General features: G+C 38.6%; 1 protein-coding gene across 6 annotated transcripts in view; it reads left to right on the forward strand.

Moving 5' to 3' along the window:
• Acaca (acetyl-CoA carboxylase alpha) overlaps positions 1–26,583 on the forward strand; it is a 273,401-nt gene that overhangs the window by 191,876 nt on the left and 54,942 nt on the right. For all 6 annotated transcript variants that reach the window (XM_036195670.1, XM_036195671.1, XM_036195674.1 and 3 more), the window contains 4 exons: positions 14,982–15,251; positions 19,336–19,433; positions 23,375–23,495; positions 24,138–24,248. In XM_036195670.1, the coding sequence (XP_036051563.1) occupies positions 14,982–15,251; positions 19,336–19,433; positions 23,375–23,495; positions 24,138–24,248 (600 nt within the window). The remainder of the gene's footprint in view (positions 1–14,981; positions 15,252–19,335; positions 19,434–23,374; positions 23,496–24,137; positions 24,249–26,583) is intronic.

Here is a 26,583-nt window from a genome sequence, read left to right on the forward strand (position 1 = left end):
ATAATTTTTATTTGGGTGTTAACATAAACAAACTGGCTGATCACTGGAGATACTATGTGAATTTTTCCCCTTATGTTAAATATCTTATTTTTTTTGTTCTTTGGAAATAGGGTCTCTCTCAGTAGCCCTTGCTTTCCTAGAACTCACTATGATGAACACACTGGCTTTGAACTTGGTTGTCTCTTCTGTAATTAAAGGCATGTGTCTCCAAGCCCAGATCCAGTATCCTTTTCAAAAATATTTATTCTGTTGTACAAGATAGATGACTGTTGAGTACCACAGTGGGCTTCAAGAACAGGTGATTTAGCTTTAGGATGGAGTCAAGCACTGGACCAGATGAAGAGGCTTAGAGTTGTAGTTCTTCCAGTCTGGTGCCTCAACAAATAAATGGCCAGACAATGGGGTGGAGGTGGCAGGGGTTGCCATGAGTAAACACATATTCATCAGCACACAAAGTTGAAGCCGAGCTCTGTACCTACTGTGTGTATGGCCTCTGCTTGCACGCCCCTCAGCAGAAAAGAAAAGCTTCGTTGTGCTAGTCTGCAATTTTGATTCATTGAATAGCTGTTGAGGAGTAGAAAGTGGCCTTGTGAACATGAGGCTGAGAGTAAAACTTTTAACTAATGTAATTAAAACACAAAATGAGTTTGGAGGGTTTTTTGCCACATGAAAGCTAGCTGCAATGCTGTGTGAAACCTCTTGCCACGATCTTTCTTCTCCTGCTTTCTCTCTGTTCTCATTCTGTGTTTGAGCGAATGGAGACTGGGGGAATAGTGAAGTCCCAGAGGGACAGAGCTCTATTCTTGCTGAAATTACAAGCACAGAGCTGCCTGGGCATGAACATGTAGTGTTTACTCTGCCAGTATGAATACAAATAGTCTTATTATAAGGAATTCTGTACCAAAAGACCACACACACACACACACACACACACACACACACACACACACACACAGAAAAAATTAAAGGTTTCTTATTTTTAACCCCTTTAAAACCTAACACACCTCAGTATAAAAGGAGTGGCTACCGCAGTGAGTGACAGTATACAGTAGTGACCACAAGTTTTCGTTTGCCCCTTGTCCTAAAAGTTGTGAAACCAGAAAGCTAAAAGCATTTATGGAAATGCCATTGCTTTGTATCACTTTTCACATTATTCTCTTTCCCTTTCTAAGTTACATGTTTTCTTTGTTCTCTTTTCCTTTTCTTCAGATGACTGACTAGGATTGAGCCTGCATGTTAGCTTGCTGTGTCTGAGCCTAAGAGTTCAGGAAGAGTGAGGCTGATGTTCTTTTGTGAACAGTCAATAACTGAGCCCAGGATGACTGGTGAGGTCAGTGACCTTAGCTAGATTATAGGATACTGCATGACAGGAATGAGGTTATGGTATTAGAATCAAACTCTGCTACCAATAGCTTGGAAATACAATGGAGTGTGTCCATTGAAAGACTCACCAGTCTAGGGATGGAATCAGTGTTTGACTCTGAGGGACGGCTGTACGTAAGAGATGATGAGGTGTCAGTAGGATATATTTCCTTGTGTTGAGACTAGGTTTATCAGGGCACGTTGGTTTTCTACTACTGTGGTTTAATTTTCTTTGGCCAAAGCGACAAGTTTGTCATGAGCCCAGCACTCTACATATTACCTGAAGAATGGTGTGAGGAGAACAAAGTGAGCTCATGCTGATGGGATTTGGAGCAAATCTTCCTTTGCCAAAGAGAATGGGCATCAGAACAAAGCTTTGAGATATGGTTTTATTTAAAAACAATAAAAAATTGACCTGTTAGTGTTCTGAGAGCCCAGGCTCAATGTAAATGCATTGATGCTCCATAGACACTAAATCCTCATAATGGGTGTTCTCCAGAGTGACGGCACTACCAGGTGGCCATTGTAGGTGACTGTATTATCTTGAAGTATTGGAGTTTCTGGGCTTAAAAGCTAGCTCATGGATGTTAGGAATGAGGGTAAAACACAGGATTCTTGTGTAGTTTTTCCCTGAATTGAGGTACTTCTTACAGCCAGAAGCAGAAGATGTGCACTTGTCAGACACTGGTTACCTTGTTGGCCGACCTTTCTTCCCCACTTTTTTCCTGGGATGGCAAATAGGTGAAATGGTGATAGGACCAGGACTGGGACCAATTCAGTTCCATTTAGTTTTAGGTAACCTGTTTGCCATTTGAGGAAGATATTGGCTATTTCAGCAGAGATGTGACCTGCATTCTGAACATTTGTGCCTTTGCTAAAAGCATGTGAAAGAGAGCTTTGCTGGTTCTGTGTTAGCTTACTTTCTTCTTCCTGTTTTCCTAGTGTCCCTTCTTCATCAGAAAGATTTAACTAAGGAAATGCTACCTAATTCCTAGTGAGAAGTATAGGACACTTTTTTCTCATTGTCAGGTTTGAATGGCATTGCATTTAATATGAATTTAGAATAGGAATAAGAACGATGTGCAGCAAATCTGTGAACTACATTACTTGGAAATAGCTCTAAAGATGAGTTGCCTGGGATTTTCTTAATAGTTTCAAGTAAAGATGAAAATTGAGGAAACGTGATTGCAACAGAGACTAAACTGATTTCCTTTCTATCTGCTCTGATGCCGCAGTGATGAGCACTGTATGTAAATACGTAGCTAGATGAATGTATGCTGCAGAGCTACAGAAGAAACACAGCTATCCATCCAGTCTGCTTTACTACTTCTCTGGTGTGGAGGAATTGTTTTCATTTTTTTGCCAGTTTGCTAACCTATTTCAATCATTTGGTGCAAGCTGTAATTGCAGGTGGGAACATTTTGAGTAACACTTTGCAATCCAGCACAACTGCTTTTTGTACTAAACCCAGTTATTAAAAAACTCAGGCTAAGATCAAGACAAAGGTTGTAATGGACTTGACAGAGAACAACTTAACTTTGCCTGGTAGAACAAAGGAAAAGCCTGGCTTTTGTGTGGTTATATCCTTATTTGTTCTGAAGTAAGTCCACTATCATTTTGTTTTATTTCTTTTTTATAGTTATTTGAACTCGATCAGGAATCTGTAATGATGAAAATGTGATAAAGAGGTAACTCTTACAGAAATTTTATTGGTGATAGAGATCAAGTTCCTAGAACATGGGCTTTTAACATCCTTCCCCATCACTCCTGTCATCACGAATAACAAGAGATGAAAACACACTGTGTTTAGAAGTAGTTATAATAATGAGGCACTCCAATCAGGAGTGATAATAATAGACTACCATCCTAGCATGGCATAAGAATTTTTTCTTTAGGTGTTTTTTTTCCCCAGGAGAAAAGTATATTCCACATTTACTGCATTTGAATAGCCACCTCTGTGTAAGTCGCTGCCTCGAGAGGGAACTAGAGCGGCTCCGGGGCTCGTGGTTTCCAGATGGGCACTAGGTGTCAGGGTTCTTCCTTTCAGCACTAACATTCAGACACACTTTTTGGATTCCCCTGTTTGGTGAGGCAAACCCACTTGTTTCCTTCATTCCCCTCCCCCACTTTAAAATTTATTTTGTTGTTGTTGGCATAGTACGTTTTCCCGAATGTTCCTGCAATATTCAGTTGGCATTTTAACTCTGGTTGAAAATGTGTTGAATTAGTATGTCCTGGCACTTTTTTTGAAAAGAAGAGAATGCTCAAACAGGAAATAAAGTAATATAAATTAAAATTTAGAGGCTAGCTGCCATCATGACTGATATCTTTATTTCATTTCTGCTTTATATTCTCAGGGGTAAAATGATAGGGATACTGGTTTTTAGGAATTCAGCTTTGAAACTACTTAGCCTACCTATATCTATATCCATATTTAATTATCATTTAACTGTTTACAGTGTGCTATCATCCTTTATTATACTTAGTGTGTGTGTGTGTGTGTGTGTGTGTGTGTCATGGCACACAGGTGGATGTCAGACGACAACTGTGGGAATTGTTTCTTTCCTTTGACCATGTGTGTCCTAGGTCTCAAACTCAGGTTAGCAATCTTAGTAGCAAGTGCCTTTACCTGCTGAACTTCTTGACAAGCATTCTTGAATTTAATAATAAAATTCTTGAAACAGTATAGAAAAAATAGGAAGGAACATCAAATATCAAGCACTAAGATCTCTACCATTGTGACTGCGCTTCTCAATTTGAGGCTGTATGTTTTTGAAAGTTTTTGTGGTTTTTGGTTTGATTTTTTTTTTTTTTTTTGGAGATAGGGTTTCTTTGTGTAACAGTTCTGGCTGTCCTGGAACTCACTTTACTCACTATGTAGACCAGGCTGGCCTCAAACTCACAGAGATCCACCTCCCTGTACCTCCTGGGATTAAAGACATGTATCACCACCACACAACTTCTTTGAAAGTTTAATTTGAGCATTAAAGAATGTTTCCCAGCATTTGGGAAGCAGAGGCAGGCATATCTTGTGAGTTCAAGGCCACCCTGGTCTACATAGTGAGTTCTAAGACAGCCAGAACTATGTGGAGAGACTGTCTCAAGAGGAAGAGGGAGAGAGTAAGAAAACAGAAGATGGTGATGGTGATGATGACAGACCCGGGCCTTTCCATACTTACAGAAGAATTGGTGGATGTGATAGTTAATCTTCTTGTCAACCTCACTGGTACCAGAATCACCTAAGAGACAGACACACTTCTGTCTTAGACTCACACGTGGTTGGGGTATTTCCAGAGAGATTTATCTTCTGAGGGAATACCTTCCTGAATGTGGTGACCCATTTCCCATGGAATATGGACTTCCATTGATATGCTATCTGCTTCCTGACTATAGACAGACAGTGTTACCTTCTTTTTTGTTCTTTGTTTGTTTGTTTTTGTTTTTAGACAAGGGGCTTTCTTTCGGAGAAATCTGTCTGCCACCATGCCTATCTAGTGTATCCTCTCTTAAACCTGAGCTGAAAAACAAAACAAAACAAAACAAAACAAAACAAAAAACTCCTCTTAAGTGTTTGGTCACTATGATCAGAAAAGTAACTGAAACAACTTAGCTTATCATAAACTCAAATTCTCATGGATCCCATTATTGTCTAAAACTGCCTGGAGAGTGTTTGTGGACTTGAGTACAAAAATGATTGCTTGTTTCTCCTGAACACAGGATCCAAGTATTTTTTTGGTTTGGCACTGTGTTTTTATATATTGTTTTTTAACTCAACCTCAAAATAGCTTCAAGAATGTGAAGTTAATCTAGATAAATTGTATTATGATTAATTCTGTTGAAATTAGCTTGCCTTTTTAAATGCTGAATAAAGTCAGTATTGTCTTGTTAGGTATGTGTTTGAAAAGCAGCTTGTTTGAATTGTGCTGAGCTACAGGTGAGCTCTGGAAGAGCACTTAGACAAGTAGACGACTAGGGCTAGAGATATGGCTCAGCCATTACAGGCAGTCTCACAACCAAAAACATAAGAAAAGTAGAAGATCATGAACTCTGAATTTACTGAGGAATCACAGCCACCGATCTATGCCTGAAGACAGGAGAACATCATTAAGTACTTGACATCTTCAGTAGAAGGAAATCATAACCAACTACTAGGTGCATACACATACTCCTAATTTGTATTGAGTACAGAGCCTCCTTCCCTTCCCTTCCCTCCCCTGCCCTCCCCTCCCTTCCTCTCCCCTCCTTTTCTTTTCTTTTCTTTTTCCTTTCCTTTCCTTTCCTTTCCTTTCCTTTCCTTTCCTTTCCTTTCCTTTCCTTTCCTTTCCTTTCTGTTCTTTTTCAAGATAGGGTTTCTCTGCATAGCTTTGTGCCTTTCCTGGAACTCACTCTGTAGACTAGGCTGGCCTCAAACTCACAGAGATCCACCTGCCTCTGCCTCCTCAGTGCTGGGATTAAAAGCATGTGCCACTGCCACCACCACCACCTGGCCAGAGCCTTATTTTCTATGAAGGGCTTTAAAGGAAGAAGAAAACACTGACTCCTTCCAAAGGAAGCAAATGAAGCTCAGTGATAAAGTGCTCGTCTGACATGGAAAAAGCTGTGGGTTCAATTCCAGCCTCAGGGCTTAGCAAGATAGAAGATCTAACTATAGAGAAATATGGGATACATATTTTTTTTTAAAAAGCAACTTTTCTTTTATCCCTAGTCTAAGTGCGCATATTTGGCTCTGTCTTTGTCTAAAATGATCTTCCATCCCTTCATTAGAAAATGTTTGAGGCTAATTTTGAAAAATAAGTCTGCCCAAATGGAATTACTTATGAATTTCTAATAATGTTCTTTTTGGTGTATGTGCTTTTCTTAGAATTCCTTCTAAATAGCTTTTGCTGGTGTTGGAGATTTCTCATCAGGTTGGTTAGTTGGTTTTGACTGATTGTTAACAAACCAAAGTTCAGTGATCTTAATTAACTGAAAAAATCCTAAAGTTCCTATTGTATACTAGAGCAGAGCTTTTAGGTTCACCTTGATATCTGTACAGATGTCAGTCCTAGAGATGCTTCTTAGAAGAATGCTCTTGCCAGAGGTTTTTATATATTCTAAGTTTTAAGATTTTCCTGGAAAAAAAGGATGTGCATAGTACCCTGTGTCAGGACACCACAACCACAAGAAACAGCAGATGACTTTCAAGAATGATGCATGGTATACCAGAGGTCAACATCTGACCCTGTGGTTGACACCCAATGCTTCTAGAACTGCAGTGGCCTACTTGGTTAACTTCTGTATCATTCACTCCCAGGCTGTTTCTCAAGTACCACTGGTGTGTATGTATTCCATGGCATGTTTATCAAAACTAAAATACTGAGTATAGATATATAAAATTAGTATGGCTTATGTCTGTAAATATTACAAGGAGAAATTATTCCCTAGTGCAAGATTATTATTGTAATCTTTAGTTTTATTTTCATATAGTTGAAAATTTTTTCCTATAACAATGATACTCTCATGTCAACTTTTTTTTTCAGAGCTGAGGACCAAACCCAGGGGCTTGTGCTTGCTAGGCAAGTGCTCTACCACTGAGCTAAATCCCCAACCCCTCATGTCAGCTTTTAATGAAAGGGTTTGAGGTAGCTTTACATTTTTAAATTAAGCATAAGAACTGTTTTCAGCTGTCAAGAAAGTTGTCTTGAGTTCATGTGATTGCATGATATTAGGCAGTGAAACATGCCGTATCCAGCAGGTCACATAGCATTGGAAAGGCATTAACTATTTTCAGCATAGTTTTCACAAACAGGAGAAACTAAGTCAAATACCACATTGTTTTGGGGCACACACCTTTAATTGAGCACTCAGGAGGCAGAGCCAGGCGGATCTCTGTGAATTCGAGGCCAGCCTGGTCTACAGAGCAAGATCCAGGACAGGCACCAAAACTACACAGAGAAACCCTGTCTCGAAAAGAACAAAATGAAAATCTTTTAAAAGCTTTTAATATTTTCTGTATTTTGTTATTTTTATTGCACTTTTTGATAGTTTCTAACTTAAAGCATAGCTTTAATTTGCTATGTCTATATTTAAAAGAACAAAAGGTAAATTTTGATATAGGTACCCCCAAAGAGACTCCGGTTCAAGTTCATTCTCTTCAGGTCTTGTTTTTGTCATTTGTGACGCTGTGTCAGCACCCACCTCCGCTGTAACAGCCGAGGGCTCTTTGTGTTGCCTGCAGCCAGTTGTCTTCCCGGCATCAGCAGGATTAGACCAGTAGCTGTTGTGACACCAACATGGAAGACGACAAAACATACCCACCTCAGCCACTCCAGCCCATGCCTGAATCTATGTGGGAAGTGTTGCTGTAGCTGAGCTTAAAGTGTGGAGGGAAGAAAGGCATCTATGGCAAAGATTCCCTTGCTGCTTCCACACCCTGGCAGGAGCTGATGTCATGTTTTGCCCCTTAGCTTTTCCTTCACATTTTCTGTTGAACTTAATGTTACAGTTTTATGACAACACAGCAGCTTTGGGAAATGCCTCTGTGCACTTGTACATTCTGGTCACACTGATAGTACAATTAATGTTGATGTCAATTTTGGTGTTAATTTTGGGTCATGATTAGTGTTGACACTGTATGTCAGACTAATGGCCTTTATGGGTACCACCAGAATAAATGTTAATATTATCATGTCTTTTTAGTGTCTGTTATAGTAACATTAAAGCAGGGTCCTCCCAGGAGAAAAAATACATATATGGGTAGATAGATAATGCCTTTCTCTATTACTGGTGTTACTCAGTGAGAAAATGACATCTCAGGGTAGAATCCTAATCACTGTTTGGAGCATCAGAAATAATGATCACCTCTGATCAGAGGTTGTGAATAATTCATTTGGTTTGATTTTCACGTCTTGTCCAGTGATACTTTTCAAACCAAATGTGTTTCTACAGGAAAATAATGGTCCCACTTCTTATGGAAATACTATGGCACAAATCATTTTACCTACATAAAAACAGTTAAATAAGACTGTTCTCTTCTGCTTGCTTTCCCCTCCCTAGTTCCTCCTTCCTCATTTGAGCATTATTCCAGAATCAGAATGCAGCCAGAGAATTCTTTCCTTCCTTAGGACTTGCATAAGGAAAATAAACACTTATTTCTACTTCTCTTTACCTTATTCACTGTAACTCTTTTGGTCTGTCTCCCCTTCTCACCATAAGATAATTAGCTTGAATTGATAACCCTAAGCCTAAGAAACCTGCTCACTGGAAGTTTGGTTATGTGTGTGTGTGTGTGTGTGTGTGTGTGTGTGTGTGTGTGTGTGTGTCTTATATATGTGTGTGTGTGTGTCTATGTGTATATATGTATATATATATAACTTTAAAACTTGACTTGTGGCTATCTACATCAATGGAAATGTACTCTTAAGTGATAAGTCAGGGCTTTGACCAGGGAAGAGAATGCTTGTGCTGCCAGTGCCAAGAAGCCACTTGGAAACTCACTGGATGCAAGCCGCCCGCTCAGACAGACAGGCCACAGGTCGCCCTTCGGTTGCTTCTGCAGCCTTTCTGTCCTCTTCAGGCTTCAGTCCTGGAGTTTCATTTTTACCAGACTTCATCTACCTAAAGTATGAGATGGAAAAAGAATTGGAGAAAAAGAAGACTCGGTGATGAAATAAATTTCCCCTGGTGGTTATTCTGTTAATAAAGAAGGCTGGTTGTGCTTAGTTGAAGTCAGTGAGTGCTACATTCCTAATCACATCGCTGTGCTGTGTATATCCTTATAGAATTGCAGTTACTAACATGAAATCTTCATTGTGTGTAGACCCACATATATAGAGTAACTGGACTGAAAAACTTATGGTGTCCTAATTAAATGGGGAAGGGAGGATATAACTGTCTTTTGATGTAATTCTGAATCCTCTGAGACAAAGCTATTCTTAGAATATGTTGAGTCTTTTCTCCTGACTGTTGTAACTCTGCCCCTCACCCCCCTCTTTAAATCAAGGGAAAGAGGAAGCATTTTTTCAACCTAGTGTTCAGTCATCAGACGAAGTGTTTTACATTCAGAAACCATTTTCGGTATCAAATTCAATTTTGTCAAGTGATTAGTTGAGTTTGGTAGCGAATAATTTAAAAACACCAAGCTGGAAATGGCCATGGTGCTTCTGCACAGAGGAAGGCAAGCAGTTGCTGTTTTCCAGCTGCCATCCTCCCAGTGCCTGTGTGTCACAACTGGATTATTGTGTTAATGTCTGCGCAGCTGTTATAGGCCTGGGTCTGTTGACACTGTGTGTATTCCTATCCAGGACTGCTAAGAGACATAGGGAAGTGGAGAACTGATACCTTGCCTGCCTATCAGTACTAACACCCTTTTATGTACATATGTTTGTAAGCTCTTTAGTCCCCTTCAAGATGAAAGGCTCTGTATAAATATAAGCTTTCGATTTTAGTACATGTTTGTAATACATGTGGTACAGTCCTAAATATGTATTTAGCTGATAGGCACTGTTCTTGTGCCTATTATACAAATATTGACTTTAAAAGTATAAATATGTATTTAACCATCAGACCAGAAAAACACTGAGAAGCAGTTTCTTCTCAGGTAGAGATATTAATATTGTATAAACCTGTGTATACATATGTTTACATTCTACCACAGCACCACAGAGCACTTCTTTTAAAAACAAAATGATATTCCCAACAGCCTAAGATAGTTCTTTCTGTTTGTTTTTAGACAGGCCGTTGCTTTATAACCCTTACAGGCCTGGAACTTAAAGCCATCCTCCTGCCTCTGCCTCCTAAAGGCTGGGCTTATAGAGGTGTCTTGCAGTGTAACTCAGTCTTCTTGCCTCCCAAATACTAGGATTACAGGCGTGTACCAATACACTCAGCTTCTAAGAATCTGACTTCTGAGTCTATATCCTTAACTACCACAGTGCTTTGCCTATTACAGTTATGATATGCATGGATTTTTGTGTTCTTTTCTAATTGTGTGCTACATCATAGTTTTAAATGCTATTCATAATCTTCAAAGCCATCACTTCGTTTTTGAGGCTGAAATATATAAACAATCAAGAATTCTTAAATTGGCTAAACATTTCTTCCCTGACAGAGACTCTACATTTCTCCTCTTTTTGACATGTCTTCACCCATAATTCGTACACACACTAAATCCCAGTAGCATGTCCTTCTTTGTACTTTGTTCTTGCTCCATCTTTGAACATCTTAGATGTTTTGACTGTCGGGACCATGCAGTTAACAGTTTCATGATTGTAATGCTATTCAGAATACTAACAGAGACCCAACTATCCAATTTACTTTGCTTCAAAAAAGGTAGGGTGTGTGTGTGTGTGTGTGTGTGTGTGTGTGTGTGTGTGTGTGTGTGTGTGTAAGAAAACAGTTATTCTACACAGTACAGTGAGAGAAGTAGGCATAGCAGAAGCCCAGGCTAGTCTAGAATTACAGGTTTACACTATTGTAAAATAATTGTAGATTCAGAAAAGTCACAGAAACAGTGTAGAGAGTTCTTTTTTTTCATGCAACTACCCTACACACTTGCATGCATGTGTGTGCTGTAATGTGCACTCTACCACTGAACTATATATTCTTTTTTCTAATTTATTTTTTATGTACACTGGTGTTTTGCCTATATGTATGTCTATTGGATCCTATGGAGGTAGAATTACAGGCAGTTGTGAGCTGCCATGTGGGTGCTGGGAATTGAACTTGGGTCCTCTGGAAGAAGAGCAGGTGCTCTTAAATGCTGAGCCATGTCTCCAGCTCCGAACTATGTATTCTTTACATCCCCTTGTATTAACCTCATATAATCATAGTAGAACTATCAAAATGAAGAAATTGTCATTATTAACAGGTTTGTTGTAAATTTCACAATTGTCTTTTCTAATAATGTCCTTTTTCTATTCCAGGATCTAATCCACATTACAGTTAGGGATCAGTGACATTTGTGTCTGTGCTGCAATTCATCATCCATATTGCATTCAGCTAAAGACAACAATAATATTCTGAAATATACTTTTATAATTTCTCTAGTAAAGAAACAGGCCAGGCGGTCGTGACACATGCCTTTAATCCCAGCACTCGGGAGGCAGAGGCAGGTGGATCTCTGTGAGTTCAAGGCCAGCCTGGGCTACAGAGTGAGTTTCAGGACAAGTTCCAAAGCTATACAGAGAAACCCTGTCTCGAAAAACCAAGAAAACAAAAAAGCATTTCTTTTTCTGTTAGCCTTACCTTAAAAAATAAATAATTCACACTAGCTATAAAAACAAGGTGCTGGGCTGAGGATATAGCTCAGTGGTAGTGTGTGTACCTAGTATGGGTGGAGCCATGGGTTGATTCCCCAGCAAACCTCCCCCTGACAAAGTTACCTTGTGCTCCAGTTTCCTTGTGGAAGTAACAACTACCTTTGTAATATAGTAAAAGCTACATTGAGAGCATTTATGTACAAAGCTCTATACTACTTTAATGTGCTTTTCACAACAATCCCTTAAGAAAAGTTCCATTTTATAGTTAGGGAAAGTGAGGCTGTCAAAGGTTGTATACAAGGTTTTACAACTAGTATGAAGCTGATATTTGGACCAAGACATCTTGACTTATTCATTTAATCTCTAAATCACTGTCAAGTTGTTGGTCAACTTCCAGTGCAATGCAGCATGCGGTAGATATTATTTGGCAATAGCTATTATTCTTACCTTATAAGTTCACTTAATGGTACTTAGTACTCTTAATCTGTAATCTTTCAATGTTGGTCATGACCAATGTTTTAACCCACAGTGTTGACTGTTTACCAAGTCTTTCCAACTAGTTTTGTTTGTTTGTTTTAATGAAATGACTGTTCTGTGAGTGATGGCACATGTCTGCAACCTCAGAATTCAAGAGGCTGAGATGGGAGGATTACCATGAGTTTGAGGATAACCCTGTTCTACATAATGAGTTCTAGGCCAGCCTCAGCTACAAAATGAAATGTTACCGGGGTGGGGTGGGAAGGTAGTTAGTTCTAGGTGGTATCTATTACCAAATTGATTCTCTACATGAAGATCTTAGTAAGAGATCAGAGAATACTTTAGGATGGAGAAGCTTTAATAAAGAAATGGAGTTTGAATAAAACTTTGAAATGGGTAGGATTCAGATTGAGGGAGAGAAAAGAAAAGGGCAAGCTTTGTATGTTGGATTTAATACAGAGTCCTACTTCCAGTAATTCATCAAACTCATGGGTATTCTTTGTTTTTCATGTAGGGACATTGAAGTTCAATAAGGTTAAATATATACCAAGGTCACTAAGCTAATAAATCATAGATACTCGATTTAGATCTTAAGTTTGGTTGACTCCAAAGCCCATGTTTACCCTTATATGCCCTACTGTTTGATTAGCAATGAAATCCAAATTTTAATGTTAATCGAACCACAGATGGCTCCTCATGTGTTCATTGTGCTAATTCAAACTGAATATTTTCTTGTAAAGACCTTTACTGTACTGAGACTGGCCTAACACTCTCAATTCTGTTGTGGTACATTTAATGTAGGAGGTAGGGAGTGGGGGCTGATCAATGAAAGAAAGACATTGATAAAAGAATGAGTAACATGTAAAGCCAGATTGAGTGTTGTGTGTTTATAATCTCAACACACAGGAGGCTAAGGTGAGAGGATTGTGAGTTCAGGCCAACTTGGACTCCATAACAAGTTCCAAGTCATCCAAAGCTGACCTGCCTTAAAAACTGAAGAGGGGAAAAAACTGTTCTTGGTGCTGTTGTGTTGATACCTAATTAGAAGTCAATTTTGCAAGCATAATGACCTGGCCAGTTTCTGAACTGACTGCCCAAGTGACTCAGGAGTCCCTAGATAATAAGGAAAGATAAGAGTATTATCTGCTTGCCTAGTGCTGCACAGTCACAGTGTTTACATTAACACACAAATGCCCAACTAGATTCTTCAGAGCTTGTATATAAGCTGGCCTAGGTGGCTAAGGTTAATATAGCATAGAATTTGGTGTAAAACCCAATCTTCCTAACTACAAATATACTTAGAAGAAAGTAGACAGTGAATAGCTTTTCTTTTCTGAAAAACAAATGAGTGGTTTAGCTAAAACAGTACTTGAAATTGTGGAAAAATATTTCTCACCACACATGCATTATATTAAAGACTTCTTGTCTTTTTGTTTGTTTGTTTTGTTTGTTTTTAAATCCAGAATTATCCTGATATTTGGGGTTTCTCTGTGCTGCATTCAGATGGTAGGCTTCTTTTCTCTTATGTGTCTTTACTGAGCGGATAGAGTAATACTTTATCTCAGAAAGTGATTGGAATTTTTCTCCTATATTACATCCATTTTGTGTTTGGCCAATGGTATGATATATTAAATAGCTTATATTTATCAGGGATGTTTCATATATATTTCTTAATGCAGAGAATCACAAATAGCTATGTAGAAAGCTTCAACCAGCCTGATTACAGTGGATGTGCAATTGGATTGAGGAATGTGTACTCAGAGCTTATGATCACTGGCCGAGTTGAATCTGGGTGATGCATGTGGCTTTCCAGGGATGCTGCTATTTACATCTGTTAATGGCCCTTCTTGATGGCCAGTTCCCCAATGAGGTGATATGCAGCAGCCTGGGGATGAGGGACCAAGGCTGCAGATGTGGCTGGGCTCCATTAGGCAGGACCAGAAATGCTCATCCGGTAGGCTTTGTGTTTGGGCATGAGTAGTGGGGGTAGGGAGGGAAGCAGGAGACAGGAAAAATAGAGAGGAAAAGAATGGAAAGCATTACTTATCCAGGTATATGGGAAACAGACAGGCAGACATGAAAAACTGCAGCTGTAACTGAGGTGTAAGTGAATAGGAAAGAAATGAGACTAGCAAATACACAAGTAGGATTGACTAGCTCTCATATAGAAGGGGATTAAAAAGGAGAGGGCTGTGAGAGTTTGAGAAGAGACATGTCACCTCTGTCTTTCAAGTCCGTGTCATTTGTGTGGCTGGTCAGATGCCACTGAACAGAGAATAGAGATTTACATACATCATCATGCATCAAGAGATTAGCTCTGTGCATCCTTTGGTTTTCTGGAGCTGAAGAAAGCAGCAAGAGTTGCTCTCAAAGATATAGTGCTGAGCAATAGTAAATCCTTGCAGAAATGGAAAATACCTGGACTGAGCCAGGAAGAATCTTTCTGTCTTTCATAGAGGAAAATAAAAAGGCCTCAGATCACAAAAGTTGGACAGTCTGTGAGAGGTGATGCTCGATCTATCTTTTATGTACTAAAGATTTCTTGAAACAAATCTCACTAAAGCTGAAAATAGTATCTTAATGTGCAGTTTGGTAAAATGGGCATTCTGGACTTATGTCCGCTGCCATAGAATTCTTCAACATGTAATGCTGAGTGCATTTAGATGTGGAGTTTTTCCCATTTTCTTTAAGTTAAACCCATTGAAGAATTGAGACAACTTTGGAATACACTGTAATAATGTGAAGCAGTGTCCTAGAATGTTTTTCTGTTTTCCATGAAGGAGCTTGGTTCTTTCACAGTGCATACCTTCTGAAGGATGTTGCTAAATCTAGGGTCTTACCTTCAAGGGACCTGAAAAGCAAATGCATGTAACAAACTGTATTCATTTGTTTCTGTCTTTGTAGATTGGCATGGTAGCTTGGAAAATGAGCCTTAAAAGCCCTGAATATCCTGATGGCCGAGATATCATTGTCATAGGCAATGACATTACATACCGGATTGGGTCCTTTGGGCCTCAAGAGGATTTGCTCTTTCTCAGAGCTTCTGAGCTTGCCAGGGCAGAAGGCATTCCGCGCATCTATGTGGCAGCCAACAGTGGAGCTAGAATTGGATTAGCAGAAGAAATTCGTCATATGTTCCACGTGGCCTGGGTAGATCCAGAGGATCCCTACAAGGTACAGCCTACAAGCAGACAATACTTCATGTTTGTGCATGAGGATGTGTTCATGTGTGTGAGAGGAAGAAAGGAAGAGGTTTAAGTTTAAAAGGCCACATTTACAAAATTACTTAAGAAAATTCCTTAGGGCCCAGTGAGATGGCTGAAGGTAAGGTGGATCCATGTGGTAGAAGGAAAGAGCCAATTATCATAAGTTCTCTGACCTTCACATGCACACCCACTCCCATACACATAATACATAAAATAAATGTAATTTAAAACAAAACAAGAAAAACTTAAGAGCTCAAGTACAGCCCAGTGGTAAACACTTGCTTCAAATGCTCGAGGTTCTGAGTCTAGTCTTCACACTGAGAAACAGACAACATCAAAACAGCATGTTAAGAGACAGGTTTTCAGTATGTCCATCTGGTTTTTCCTCCAGCTTTTACACAGGTGACTGTTTCTGTGGTTGAAATAATAACAATGCATTTAGCATGACATATGGTAAACCCAAAATATCTATCTTTAAAATATTCCACTGTGGCTTCCGGGACTTACGAGCAGTTACTAGTCACCATCAAAATCTCTTACATCATCAGTTCTTCTCAAGCTTGCTTTTCTACTTGGAAACTGTCTCTAGAGACACTAATTCCCTTGTTTCCTTCCCAAGTAGGGGCTGTTTTCTTCTTCCCTTGTGCTATTTATCTGCCACTTCCAGACCCTTTTCCTTTTTCCCTGGGTGGTGGTGTGCAGTGGGTGAATCCCATCTTAAAGTCTCACCCTATCATGCTACTTCTTATTATTCCCTACCCTTTAATCATAGCCTCTTTCTCTTTGCATCTTTAAAAAAGGAAAATTCACTTTATTTTTTATTGTGTGTGTCTGTGGGGGTGCGGGGGTGCATCTGTGCAGGTACCCTTGGAGGCCAGATTCCCCTGGAGTTGGAGCTGGAGTTACAGGCAGTTGTGAGCTGCCCAACATAGATTTAGGAACTGAACTCTAGTTCTCTCCAGTCCCCAAATTTATTTATTTCATACACATAAAATGTATATGCATGTGGTATATATGAATGTATACCATGTGTGTACATGTGCCTGTGGACAATAATGGAACTGGAGTCACAGCCACTTGTGAGCTGCCGTGTAAGTGCTGGGAATTAAACCTAGGTTCTAGAAGAGCAGTAACAATAAGTGCTTTTAACCCCTGGAGACCTCTCTTTCCCACTTTGTGTCTTTTAATCTGGTATATTGTTACTTTCTCCAATGCTGCTTTGTCATGTGATCATTCTTGGGGAATGCTCTATTCATATAGATGATCCTTTCTATAACTGGGGAAGATTCTCTCCTCTAATGGTCCCATCCTTGCTCAGTTTCTCTAGAATATGTTTCAAGCATCTCTTTCTGTGCTGCCTTCCATCCTGTTGTCCTCAGTGCTTCTGAACTCGCCAAGTCAGAGGGTCTCCTACACACCTATGTAGCAGCAAACAGTGGGGCAAGTCTGGACTGGCGGGAAGTCATCATATGGGTTCCATGTGCTCAGTCTCTGGTTTGTTTTTGTTGTTGTTTTGGGGGACGGTTTTGTTGTTTTAGTTTAGTTTTGTTTTGTTTTGAGACAGGTCTCTGTATGTAGCTATAGCTTGGTTGGGACGCACTATGTAGACCCAGTTGTCCTTGAATTTACAGGTCTGCCTTGCTTTGCTAGAATTAAAGGCCTGTACCCAGCTCGTTCAGCTTGTTTTAAATTCCAAGGTTCATCATAATAACATTATAATTATCCCTTTTTTGTGTTTCTGTTCATTGTTTACTCTATGCTTTTAGAAATAAAACTTTTTTTTAAAACTAACTTCGTCCACCTCTTCCACATGTGCACCTGCGCAGCTGAACACAGATGGAGAGAAATGTTCTCTGACTGGTCCTGCTTTTTAAATATGAGCTTACTAAACTGTTGGATGATGGTTTCACACTTCTTTCCTCAGGACCTCTCCACCCTTTTCTCTTACCTTCCTTCCTACTCGGTATCAGTCCTTGCTTCCTAAGATGCTTCTACCCCAGGTTCATCCCCAGTGCTGCAAGACAATGAAAACAGGCAAAAACTCCAGCTTGATGTTTAGATGAGCACTTCCTGTGTCTGCCTCCACTCCTCTCTACCTTACTTCTGAGCTTTAATTGAACCATACCCACCCCTTCCCAAAGGCATCCTTCCCTTTATACCCTGGATCTTCTCACTTCTGGCTCATTGCCTTCTCCCTCTACTGGAACTCTCCTTTACATACAGATATATATCCCTCAAGTAACTCACTCCTATCCTTCTTTCCTTTAGAGCAAAATTTCTTCAAAGAGTTGTCTGCTCTTGTTGTCTCCAGGCTGTCTTCTCATTTTTTTGAACCCCTTTCTATGAAACTTGTACCTGAACCATTATAATCGAGTTGCTTTTGTCAAGGTCACCAGAAATTGTGTGTTGCAAATTCGACATTGAATTCTCAGTCCTTATCGTAGTAGTTATTTGATGATTCAGCAGCATTTGACACCATTGTTTCCTGCTTTATCTTTTAAAATACTTCTTTCTCTTGGTTTTCTATCTACCTTCATGGCTCCTTTTTCTTAGTTTCTTTTCCTACCTTTCAGGTCCTTATATTTAAGACTATTTCATGGGCTGGAGAGATGGCTCAGCGGTTAAGAGCACCGACTGCTCTTCCAGAGGTCCTGAGTTCAATCCCAAAAACCATATGGTGGCTCACAACCATCCCTAATGAGATCTGGCCTGCAGGCCTACATGTAGGCAGAACACTGTATATATAATAAATAAATAAATCTTTTTTAAAAAAAAGACTATTTCAAATTATAATAAAAAATGTTCCTTAATTTGATTGTGGTGTTGCTTATACAAGTATACACATTTATCAGAATTCATCAGATTATGATTAAAGCCAAATATAGTTGCTGAAATCTGTGATCCTAAGTCCTCTGGAGCTAAGGCCAGCATGGGAAGCATAGCCAGACAATGCCTCGAAAATATAGTTTATAATGGATTTTAGTGAGTGTAAATTATAGTTTATTAAACTTCATCTATAAAGTATATGTAAATCAGTAACAATCGGGGTTGGGGATTTAGCTCAGTGGTAGAGTGCTTGCCTAGCAAGCGCAAGGCCCTGGGTTCTATCCTCAGCTTAAAAAAAAAAAAAAAAAAAATCAGTAACAGTCACTACTAGCAAGTTTGTGTTTCTTTTGGGTAATATAAGTACTTAGAATTAGTCATAATGGTTGTGCCACATGTCAGTGTGCAAAAATTTGCTAATTTAGCTGGGTGGTGGTGGTGCATGCCTTTAATCCCAACACTCGGGAAGGCAAAGGAAGGCAGATCTCTGTGAGTTTGAGGCCAGCCTGGTCTACAGAACGAGTTCCAGGACAGGTTCCAAAGCTACACAGAGAAACCCTGTCTCAAAAAACCAAAAAAAAAAAAAAAAAAAAGCCAAAAAAAATTTTTTTGCTAATTTGAAAATACATATAGCATGTTAAACATGTATAACATGGTATTTTGCCTTAATTGTAAGTTTGTACGTGTATGTATGCAAATAAACCATTAAATATTAATACAGTTTTTGAATATAAATAGAACTTATTTATTGAAAAATTCAGAAGTATAAATTCTGTGCTCAGACTGTTTGTACTGCTTAGACCTCTGGTTTTAGTATTAATTTCCCAGATTTTTGATCCTTTCAGTCATACCCCTCTCTATTTTGATGATGATATAGATTTGAGTGAGGAGCAGTAATTCATACAATTCCTGAATCCCGTGTTGATAACTTTAGAGTGTCACTAAAGACCCAGAAATGACCCTTTAACCCTATTGAAAAGTGAAATGAATGGAACATTTTTTTAACTGAAATTTTAACTATAGGGTATCTTGTTTCAAGGGCAGACAGTCAGTGACTAAAATATAGGAACTTCATTTTCAAACTGCCTGTGCTAGTGTTCTGTTAGACAGTAACTCAAATAATTTACCATTTAAAGCTAGCTTTAGAACAATCTTCATTATATGTTGGACTCTGTCTTGGTTATGTGAAAATGGCAGATAATGAGTTAAAAACTGTTTGTGCTTCGCAGGGATACAAGTATTTATATCTGACACCCCAGGATTATAAAAGAGTCAGTGCTCTCAATTCTGTCCACTGTGAACATGTGGAGGATGAAGGAGAATCCAGGTGGGTATTTATATTTCAGACGGATTTGTCCATGATTCTCAAAGGCAAGAGACTATTTCCTTACATTTGTGCTCCTCCAACCTTGAAAAGCTCTCTTGCATAATCTAGACATCTTAGATTTGTGCCTTAGCTTACTACTTATTACCTGAAGTACCCTGCTATTGATGGAGGCTCTTAGGTAATATTTATATTACGTACTCATTTGAGAAAAAATGAAATGTGTAAATAATTCTGAAGAAAAAGTAAAAACACCAGCCACAGGCTTGCACTAAAGCCACAATTATAAATTTATGCTATTCTTACTGTCTTTTCTATGTTCGTTATCTTCTTTCTATGTAATTGCGATTATAATAGATAAGAATTTCTTTTAAATTCATCCTTTGAACTAAAATTTATTTTAGGGAAATTTCTTATATTCAGATTAGAGTTACATTACAAATAAAGCTAATCTTCCTTTAGAAATAAACATGAAGTTTAATAGTTGCATAATATTTCATCATAATGAATATTAATTCTTTGAACATGCAGGCCATTTCCAGCTTTTCATTATTACATCTCTGAGCTGAATATTCCTTTACAGACACTTTTAGGATTGTTCCTAATTAGATTCTCAAGCTTTCTTTGTTCATGGCACCCTTAATATGCCAAATTTTTCCCACTGTATCCATGAGTTAAAACATACACTAATGTTTCTGTTTAAGTAGTTAAATGCAGCAGCCTTAAGTGTTTGTGCCCTAACAGCTTGATCACTTGAAAAAAGAATGCAGCACATGAACTGCAGGAACTGTTTCATACTTGAGGGCTTTTGCAAGGAAGGGGTGGGAGATGTTGAAGCACACAGGGTATCATAGAACCTTATGGGTTATTTTCTAGATGTTTATAAGTCAAAAGTGCATATTTAAAGGTTTTTAAAATTTTTCAAATTGCCTTCCCAAGATCTGCATCTCCAAGCAGTGAGTATGGGATAACACTTCTTTTAATGGTGCTCTGTCATTACTGTGTTTTATTTATTGCTAATAAAACAATAATTACTGTATTACAAAATGAGTATTATTTTCAAAACAGCATTTTTGATTACCAGTGAGGATGGACGTTTTGATAATCTCTCTGACAGTATTTTCTAGAATGTTAATTCCTGTACTATTTATTGACTAGTTCTTACATTCTTGGGCCATTCCCACACTGTTTTAACTATTGCTATGTGACATATTTCTCACATTATCTTTTTTCCAAGTTGTAATTGGCTTGTATGGTTTTTTGTTTGTTTTTTGTTTTTGTGGTGCTGCAGAACAAACCCATGGCGTAGCACATGTTTTGATCACCAACAAGTTTCCATAATGACTTTAATTTGGGTTATATTTGTTTACATATGTAATTTATAAGAATCTGACATCGTTCTCTTTAATTTCCCTAAAAAGAAACATGGCGTGTTTTTCTATTTATGTAAGTGTATTTTATATTTCTTTATAATTATACCATAGGTTTTCAGACTTAGTTCATGGCATATTTTGGGTTTGTTTGGTTGGTTAGTTGTTTTGTTTTGTTTTTCTAGTTTTTTCGAGACAGGATTTCTCTGTGTAGCTTTGCACCTTTCCTGGAACTCACTCTGTAGACCAGGATGGCCTCGAACTCACAGAGATCTACTACCTTCCTCTGCCTCCAAAGTGCTGGGGTTAAAGGCATGTGCCACCACCACCCAGCTAGTTGGTTAGTTTTTAGTTGTTTTTCAAGACAGAGTTTCTCTGTTGTAGCCTTAGCTGTCCTGGAACTTTCTGTAGACGAGGCTGGCCTCGAACTCATAAAGATCTGCCTGCCTCTGTCTCCTGAATGCTGAGATTAAAGGCATGCACCACCACTGCCCGGCTTATGGTACATTTAGTATTTTAAATTTTTTTCACAGCACCTCTGAACTAAACAGAGACCTAATAGTTGTTTTTGTTTTTAATTAAGTAGTTAAATGCAAACAGCATCTAAATGTTTTTGTCCTATGAGGTTAATAATCACTCCACTAAAGTAATGCATGTGAATTGGGAAAAAAAATCTGAGTTTTGTTTTTCTAGGTAGGGGCTTGGGGAGTGTTGAAACTGGGTTTCATGTACCCCAGACTAACCTTGAATCCACTATGTAGCTTAGGATGGTCTTGAACTCCTATTTCTCATACCTCATACCTCTGAGACTAGAACCTAGCTAATTCTTAAGTAATTACAGTAACTTAGGAATAGTGTGATGACTGTTTGCAGACTGTTCAGACCTTGAAGTCACCTTGCATATAACCACCTTCATTTCTTGGTTTTTTTTGTGCAAAACTTGCATTTGTTCTACAGAAACTGCAAACACCTGTCTTTGTAAAGATAGTGCTGCATTTCTTTTGACAATATTCTATCTTGTGTTAAGCTAATCATTCACACAGGGTCTAACAGATGTCACATGTCATAGTATTTTTCTAAAAAAATACTGCAATGTCCCTAGGGGTTCACTGTGGTGCCTTGGGATGCCTTGAACGTGGTGTGGGCATAGTGGAGTTTTGCCAGCTTCTCCATGTCTCTTGTAACATAACTCTAGAATCTGAAGTCCAGATGTATAGAAGAAAAGGAATTGGGAATTACTCGGTATTGGGAGAAGCTAAAAATAGAAAGCTAGTGCAATCTGAGAAGCAGAGATACAGTCACAGACCACAGCTAAGACAAAAAAATGGAATCAGTGAAGGGATGGACAGAAAGGAGCAGAAAAATACAGGGATGGGTAGTTTAAGAGCCATTATGGAGCGGTTATTTTATTATTTTAGTTTATAAAAATTAAAATAGAATATAATTCCTGCCCTGTGCCAGGAACAATAAGTCATTCATGTCCATCTCTGCTTCCAGCATTGTACTTTCCGTGTGTGTGTGTGTGTGTGTGTGTGTGTGTGTCTGTCTGTCTGTGTGTGTGTGTGTGTCTGTGTGTGTGTGTGTCTGTCTGTCTGTCTGTGTGTGTGTCTGTCTGTGTGTGTGTGTGTGTGTCTGTGTGTGTGTGTGTGTGTGTGTGTGTGTGTGTGTCTGTCTGTGTGTCTGTGTGTGTGTGTGTGTGTGTGTGTGTGTGTGTGTGTCTGTCTGTGTGTGTGTGTGTCTGTGTGTGTGTGTACGTATGTATTTGTGCATGTGTGTGGTGCTGTGGAGCCTTCCTTTTATTAGCTCTTTTCCCCATCTCCATTTACTACTGTCAGCTACCTCTCCTAATCCCCTGCTGGGAAGACAGGGAGATGAGTGACTCCCACTAGACCCACTGGATGTTTTCTGGGCAACTTGGTCAGCATTTCACTTGTGCATACATCACACCAGTCCCTTCAAAGAACCATAGCCAGGACCCCTTACCAATATACTTGCTATTTGTAAGGGGGGAAATACCTTCCTCTTTATTCTAATTTTTGCAAAGGAAAGAGATAAGAATTTCCATTTTTTCTCTATTTGTACTTGTGTGTGTGTGTGTGTGTGTGTGTGTGTGTGTGTGTGTGTGTGTGTATAACACCTATATAAAGTTGTCCAAAATAATTTAGTGGTTATGGCATATTCTGGCCCTGCTCTTTTTAAATGTGTCCAAGGATGAAAGAAAAGGCTTTTAAAATCTGAGATGTGTCATGCCATCTTGTTGCTTTACCTGTTGTGTCTTCCATACCTTAGAAGTAGATACAATGATCCCCATTTTACAGAAATTATCCTGAGCCATACCACTGTTTGTAGTAATTAACTTTAACCTAACTGCTAAATTCCAGGGTTTGTTGTTCCTTTACAGAATATCACTCTCAAGTAAGTAATATCCAAGCTAACATGGAGATGCTTAGGTAGAAAGAATGTAAATAGAATTAAAGCATTTGTATTAAATAATCTTGTAATGGTTGTTGTACTGTTTATGAATTACTATGACTGTGTTTAACCTTTGTGATTTGGCATGGTTGTATCCAATAGATACAAGATAACAGATATTATTGGGAAAGAAGAAGGACTTGGAGCAGAGAACCTTCGGGGATCTGGAATGATTGCTGGAGAATCCTCATTGGCTTATGATGAGATCATTACCATCAGCCTGGTAAATACTCCTACAATGATGTTTCCTTTCAATGCTGGGTGTTGAACCTAGGGCCTCACATAAGCTAGACCAGTGCTCTCTATCATTGATCTGTATCCCCCATTCCCGACAAGTTATGAAATATATTGAAAAGCTGAGTGTATGACTAGGTTTATTACTGCCCTTCCTCACTGCTGTTCAGTCCTAAATGACATTATTTCCTGAAAATGATGCATCTACAAATTTATTATAATCATACACAATAAACAGCAACATGGGATGATATAAATTTCCCAAACAAAACTAGGCTTATTTCAGCATTTAGTTTCATTCTTATTTCTCTAAATATTCTACCAGATTTTTAACAGCTTGAATTTCTTAGTACTTTACTTATTTGTGCATGTTATGAGGGAAACAGGCATCTGTGAAATGGGCAAATAAAGGAACCATGATTTCTGGAGCATCTAATACTTAAATTATTTGATGAATTTTATCTCCTATTTGACGTGGAAATTGGGTGGGGATTTTATATGTTATTAGACTTAATAAAAAGCAATATTTTTTGTTCACATGAATTTTTTACATTTAGTCTGTGCCTTTGTTTTTGTAAGCTTGAGAGAGGACATAAATAAGTTACATGCAGAATTTATTCTTTTTTTTAAGGTTACATGCCGGGCCATTGGTATTGGAGCTTACCTTGTCCGGCTGGGGCAAAGAACCATCCAGGTTGAGAATTCTCACTTAATTCTGACAGGAGCTGGTGCCCTCAACAAAGTAAGTTGCCAGGGTTTGGGACAAGTATATGAGATTGTTTAATGATTAAAAAGTGTGATTTTTTAATTCAAGGTCCCAACTAGAGGGCAGCCTTCAGTCCATGCCTTCCTCAGTGTGTCTTCTCCGCTTGTGTTTACCCATTGACTTGCTTACCCATTCATTTATTCATTCATTCATTTCATTCAATTAAATATTTTGAATACCTACTTGTAGACCAGGCATGATTCCAAGTCTTGTGTGTGTGTGTATTGTATATAATTATACATATATTAACACATATCTATGTATTATATGTGTGTGATATGTAGTATATATAATGTATATAGATATCATATTCTAGTTTCTCTCTAGAAAGACTGAAAATTGAGTGCACCTGTTTTGTCCTAGCTTTTGATATGTGAAGAGATCTGGTCTCAAACAGGAAGCTGTTCTAAGTGTACTGGTTTCTGTTATTTTACTCTACAATATGGTTTTAACACTGGTTGAGGTGTTGGGGATGTGCAATTTTAATTGAGAAATTTCTAAGTATATATACCTCTGAAAAAGAATGCTTGTATAGTGGAAGTACTCAAATAATGTGTGGTAAAATGATTTGGGGTGCAGAGATGGATTGCTGGGGAAATGAATGACTCGGCCATGTACCTTATCTCTCAGAGAATGGTGATGCATCTAAGCTTACAGGGCTCTTCTAAAAGGGAAACAAAGATGGTGAGGTTACCGCCTATGAGAGTGAAACTAACTCAAAGTGTAGGTTTTCATGGATCTCCCTTATGTGGCTTGGTGACTGCTCTTGCAGAGCTAGACACAAGCCAAGTTGTACTGGAAACTGTATTTAGGACACTTGTTTTTACAGTATGGATTAAATGCTGGTTGGAGTGTTGAGGATGTGCAATTTTGCTGTTTTGAGAAATCTCTAAATATACCTCTGGAAAAAAACACTTGTATAGTAGAAGTGCTTTTTAATTATTTTTAAGGTTTGGCTTTTAAATGAAAGAATAGGGACTGGCTGGCCAATCCTATCATTCCCACTTTAAAAAAAAAGTTGATAATTTCATTGTCTAATTAGCTTGAGGGGATATCAGAAATCACAGGAATTGTTTGATGTGGGAGCTTGTTCTGCCTTCCTCTGAACTGTGTCCTTTGCATTTGCTTTTCTTTGTAAGGAAAGGCAAAATAGTACTAGCCTGGAAATGAAAGTAAAGAATTGCCTCTACTGAAGATTATTGCACTTAGAAAAATGGCTGATAGTCTTAATTTTTTTAAGTTTCTCCTTGGATATTATCTAAGGATGAGATTTTGATGAACATTGAAGAGAGTTTTAGACACCATTTTCTATGAGGATAGAATTTTAAAATGATGCATACCGCTGTATTTCTGTGATGTTTTCCTATGTGGACAGAGTGTATTTCTGAAGTGTATATGCTTACATTAGTGTACCACACACACCCCACCCCCACACACACCCCCACCCCGCTCCCAGTATGTTACAGGGAGGCTGTTGAACAGCAAAGGTTTTCTGTTTGAGGGGGTTGTGTGCATCTTGTTAGTTTCATTTGTGCCAAGAAGAAAACACTAGAGGTTTCTTTCTTTAAACTCTGTTCTGATCAAATTCAGTATTCACCTCTTCCCTAGCCTATAGAGCTGCTTGTTAGAGAAAAGCCTGGTTACTGAGGGGAGATTCTGTTGTAGCTTAACAATGCTCGTTCCCAAAAGAAGGTGATCATTTTAGTTGAAGGGAGTGTTCTTTGTAGAGGTTACCTAATCCCACTCTACCTGGTATACTATCTTCATGTCTGTTCCTCTTAAGTACAAAGTCTTATTGCTGGAAAACACCCAATTTCATGCAAACTCATTAAGAATGCCCTTTTGGTCCCCTGGTTTATCAGGAATGAAAAGGGAAACCATCAGAGAACTCTCTTGCTCAGATTGCTGCCTCTGACTCACTCCTGAATACTGTCTTCTAATATCCTTACTCTTTCTAGTCTCTGCTCACTGTTCTCTCTACACATGACTTTCTACCTCACCTATTCCAGGGTTGTGCTAGTAACTCGGTGTACATCTTTCATGTGAGTTGATCTCTCTTTGTTTCTATGTCTTGCTTGTAGATTCCTCTTTTTTTCTGAATGTGCTTCTCCCCGAGTGTCCATGTCTTTGTTTTGTTTTGAAGTACTGTGCAGCTTCATTTTAAGCCTTGACCATTTGCTCACTATATTTATGTGCCTGTATATAGAGTGGAAATCTAGGCAGTATATGCAGGCTTACATACAGTATTAGACTGTAAACATCTGATACTCACCTTTTGGAGTCTTTATCCTTTATGTTAAACATTGGGGTG

Source organism: Onychomys torridus, chromosome 8, assembly GCF_903995425.1.
Source record: "Onychomys torridus chromosome 8, mOncTor1.1, whole genome shotgun sequence".
In the NCBI taxonomy this organism is placed as follows: Eukaryota; Metazoa; Chordata; class Mammalia; order Rodentia; family Cricetidae; genus Onychomys; species Onychomys torridus.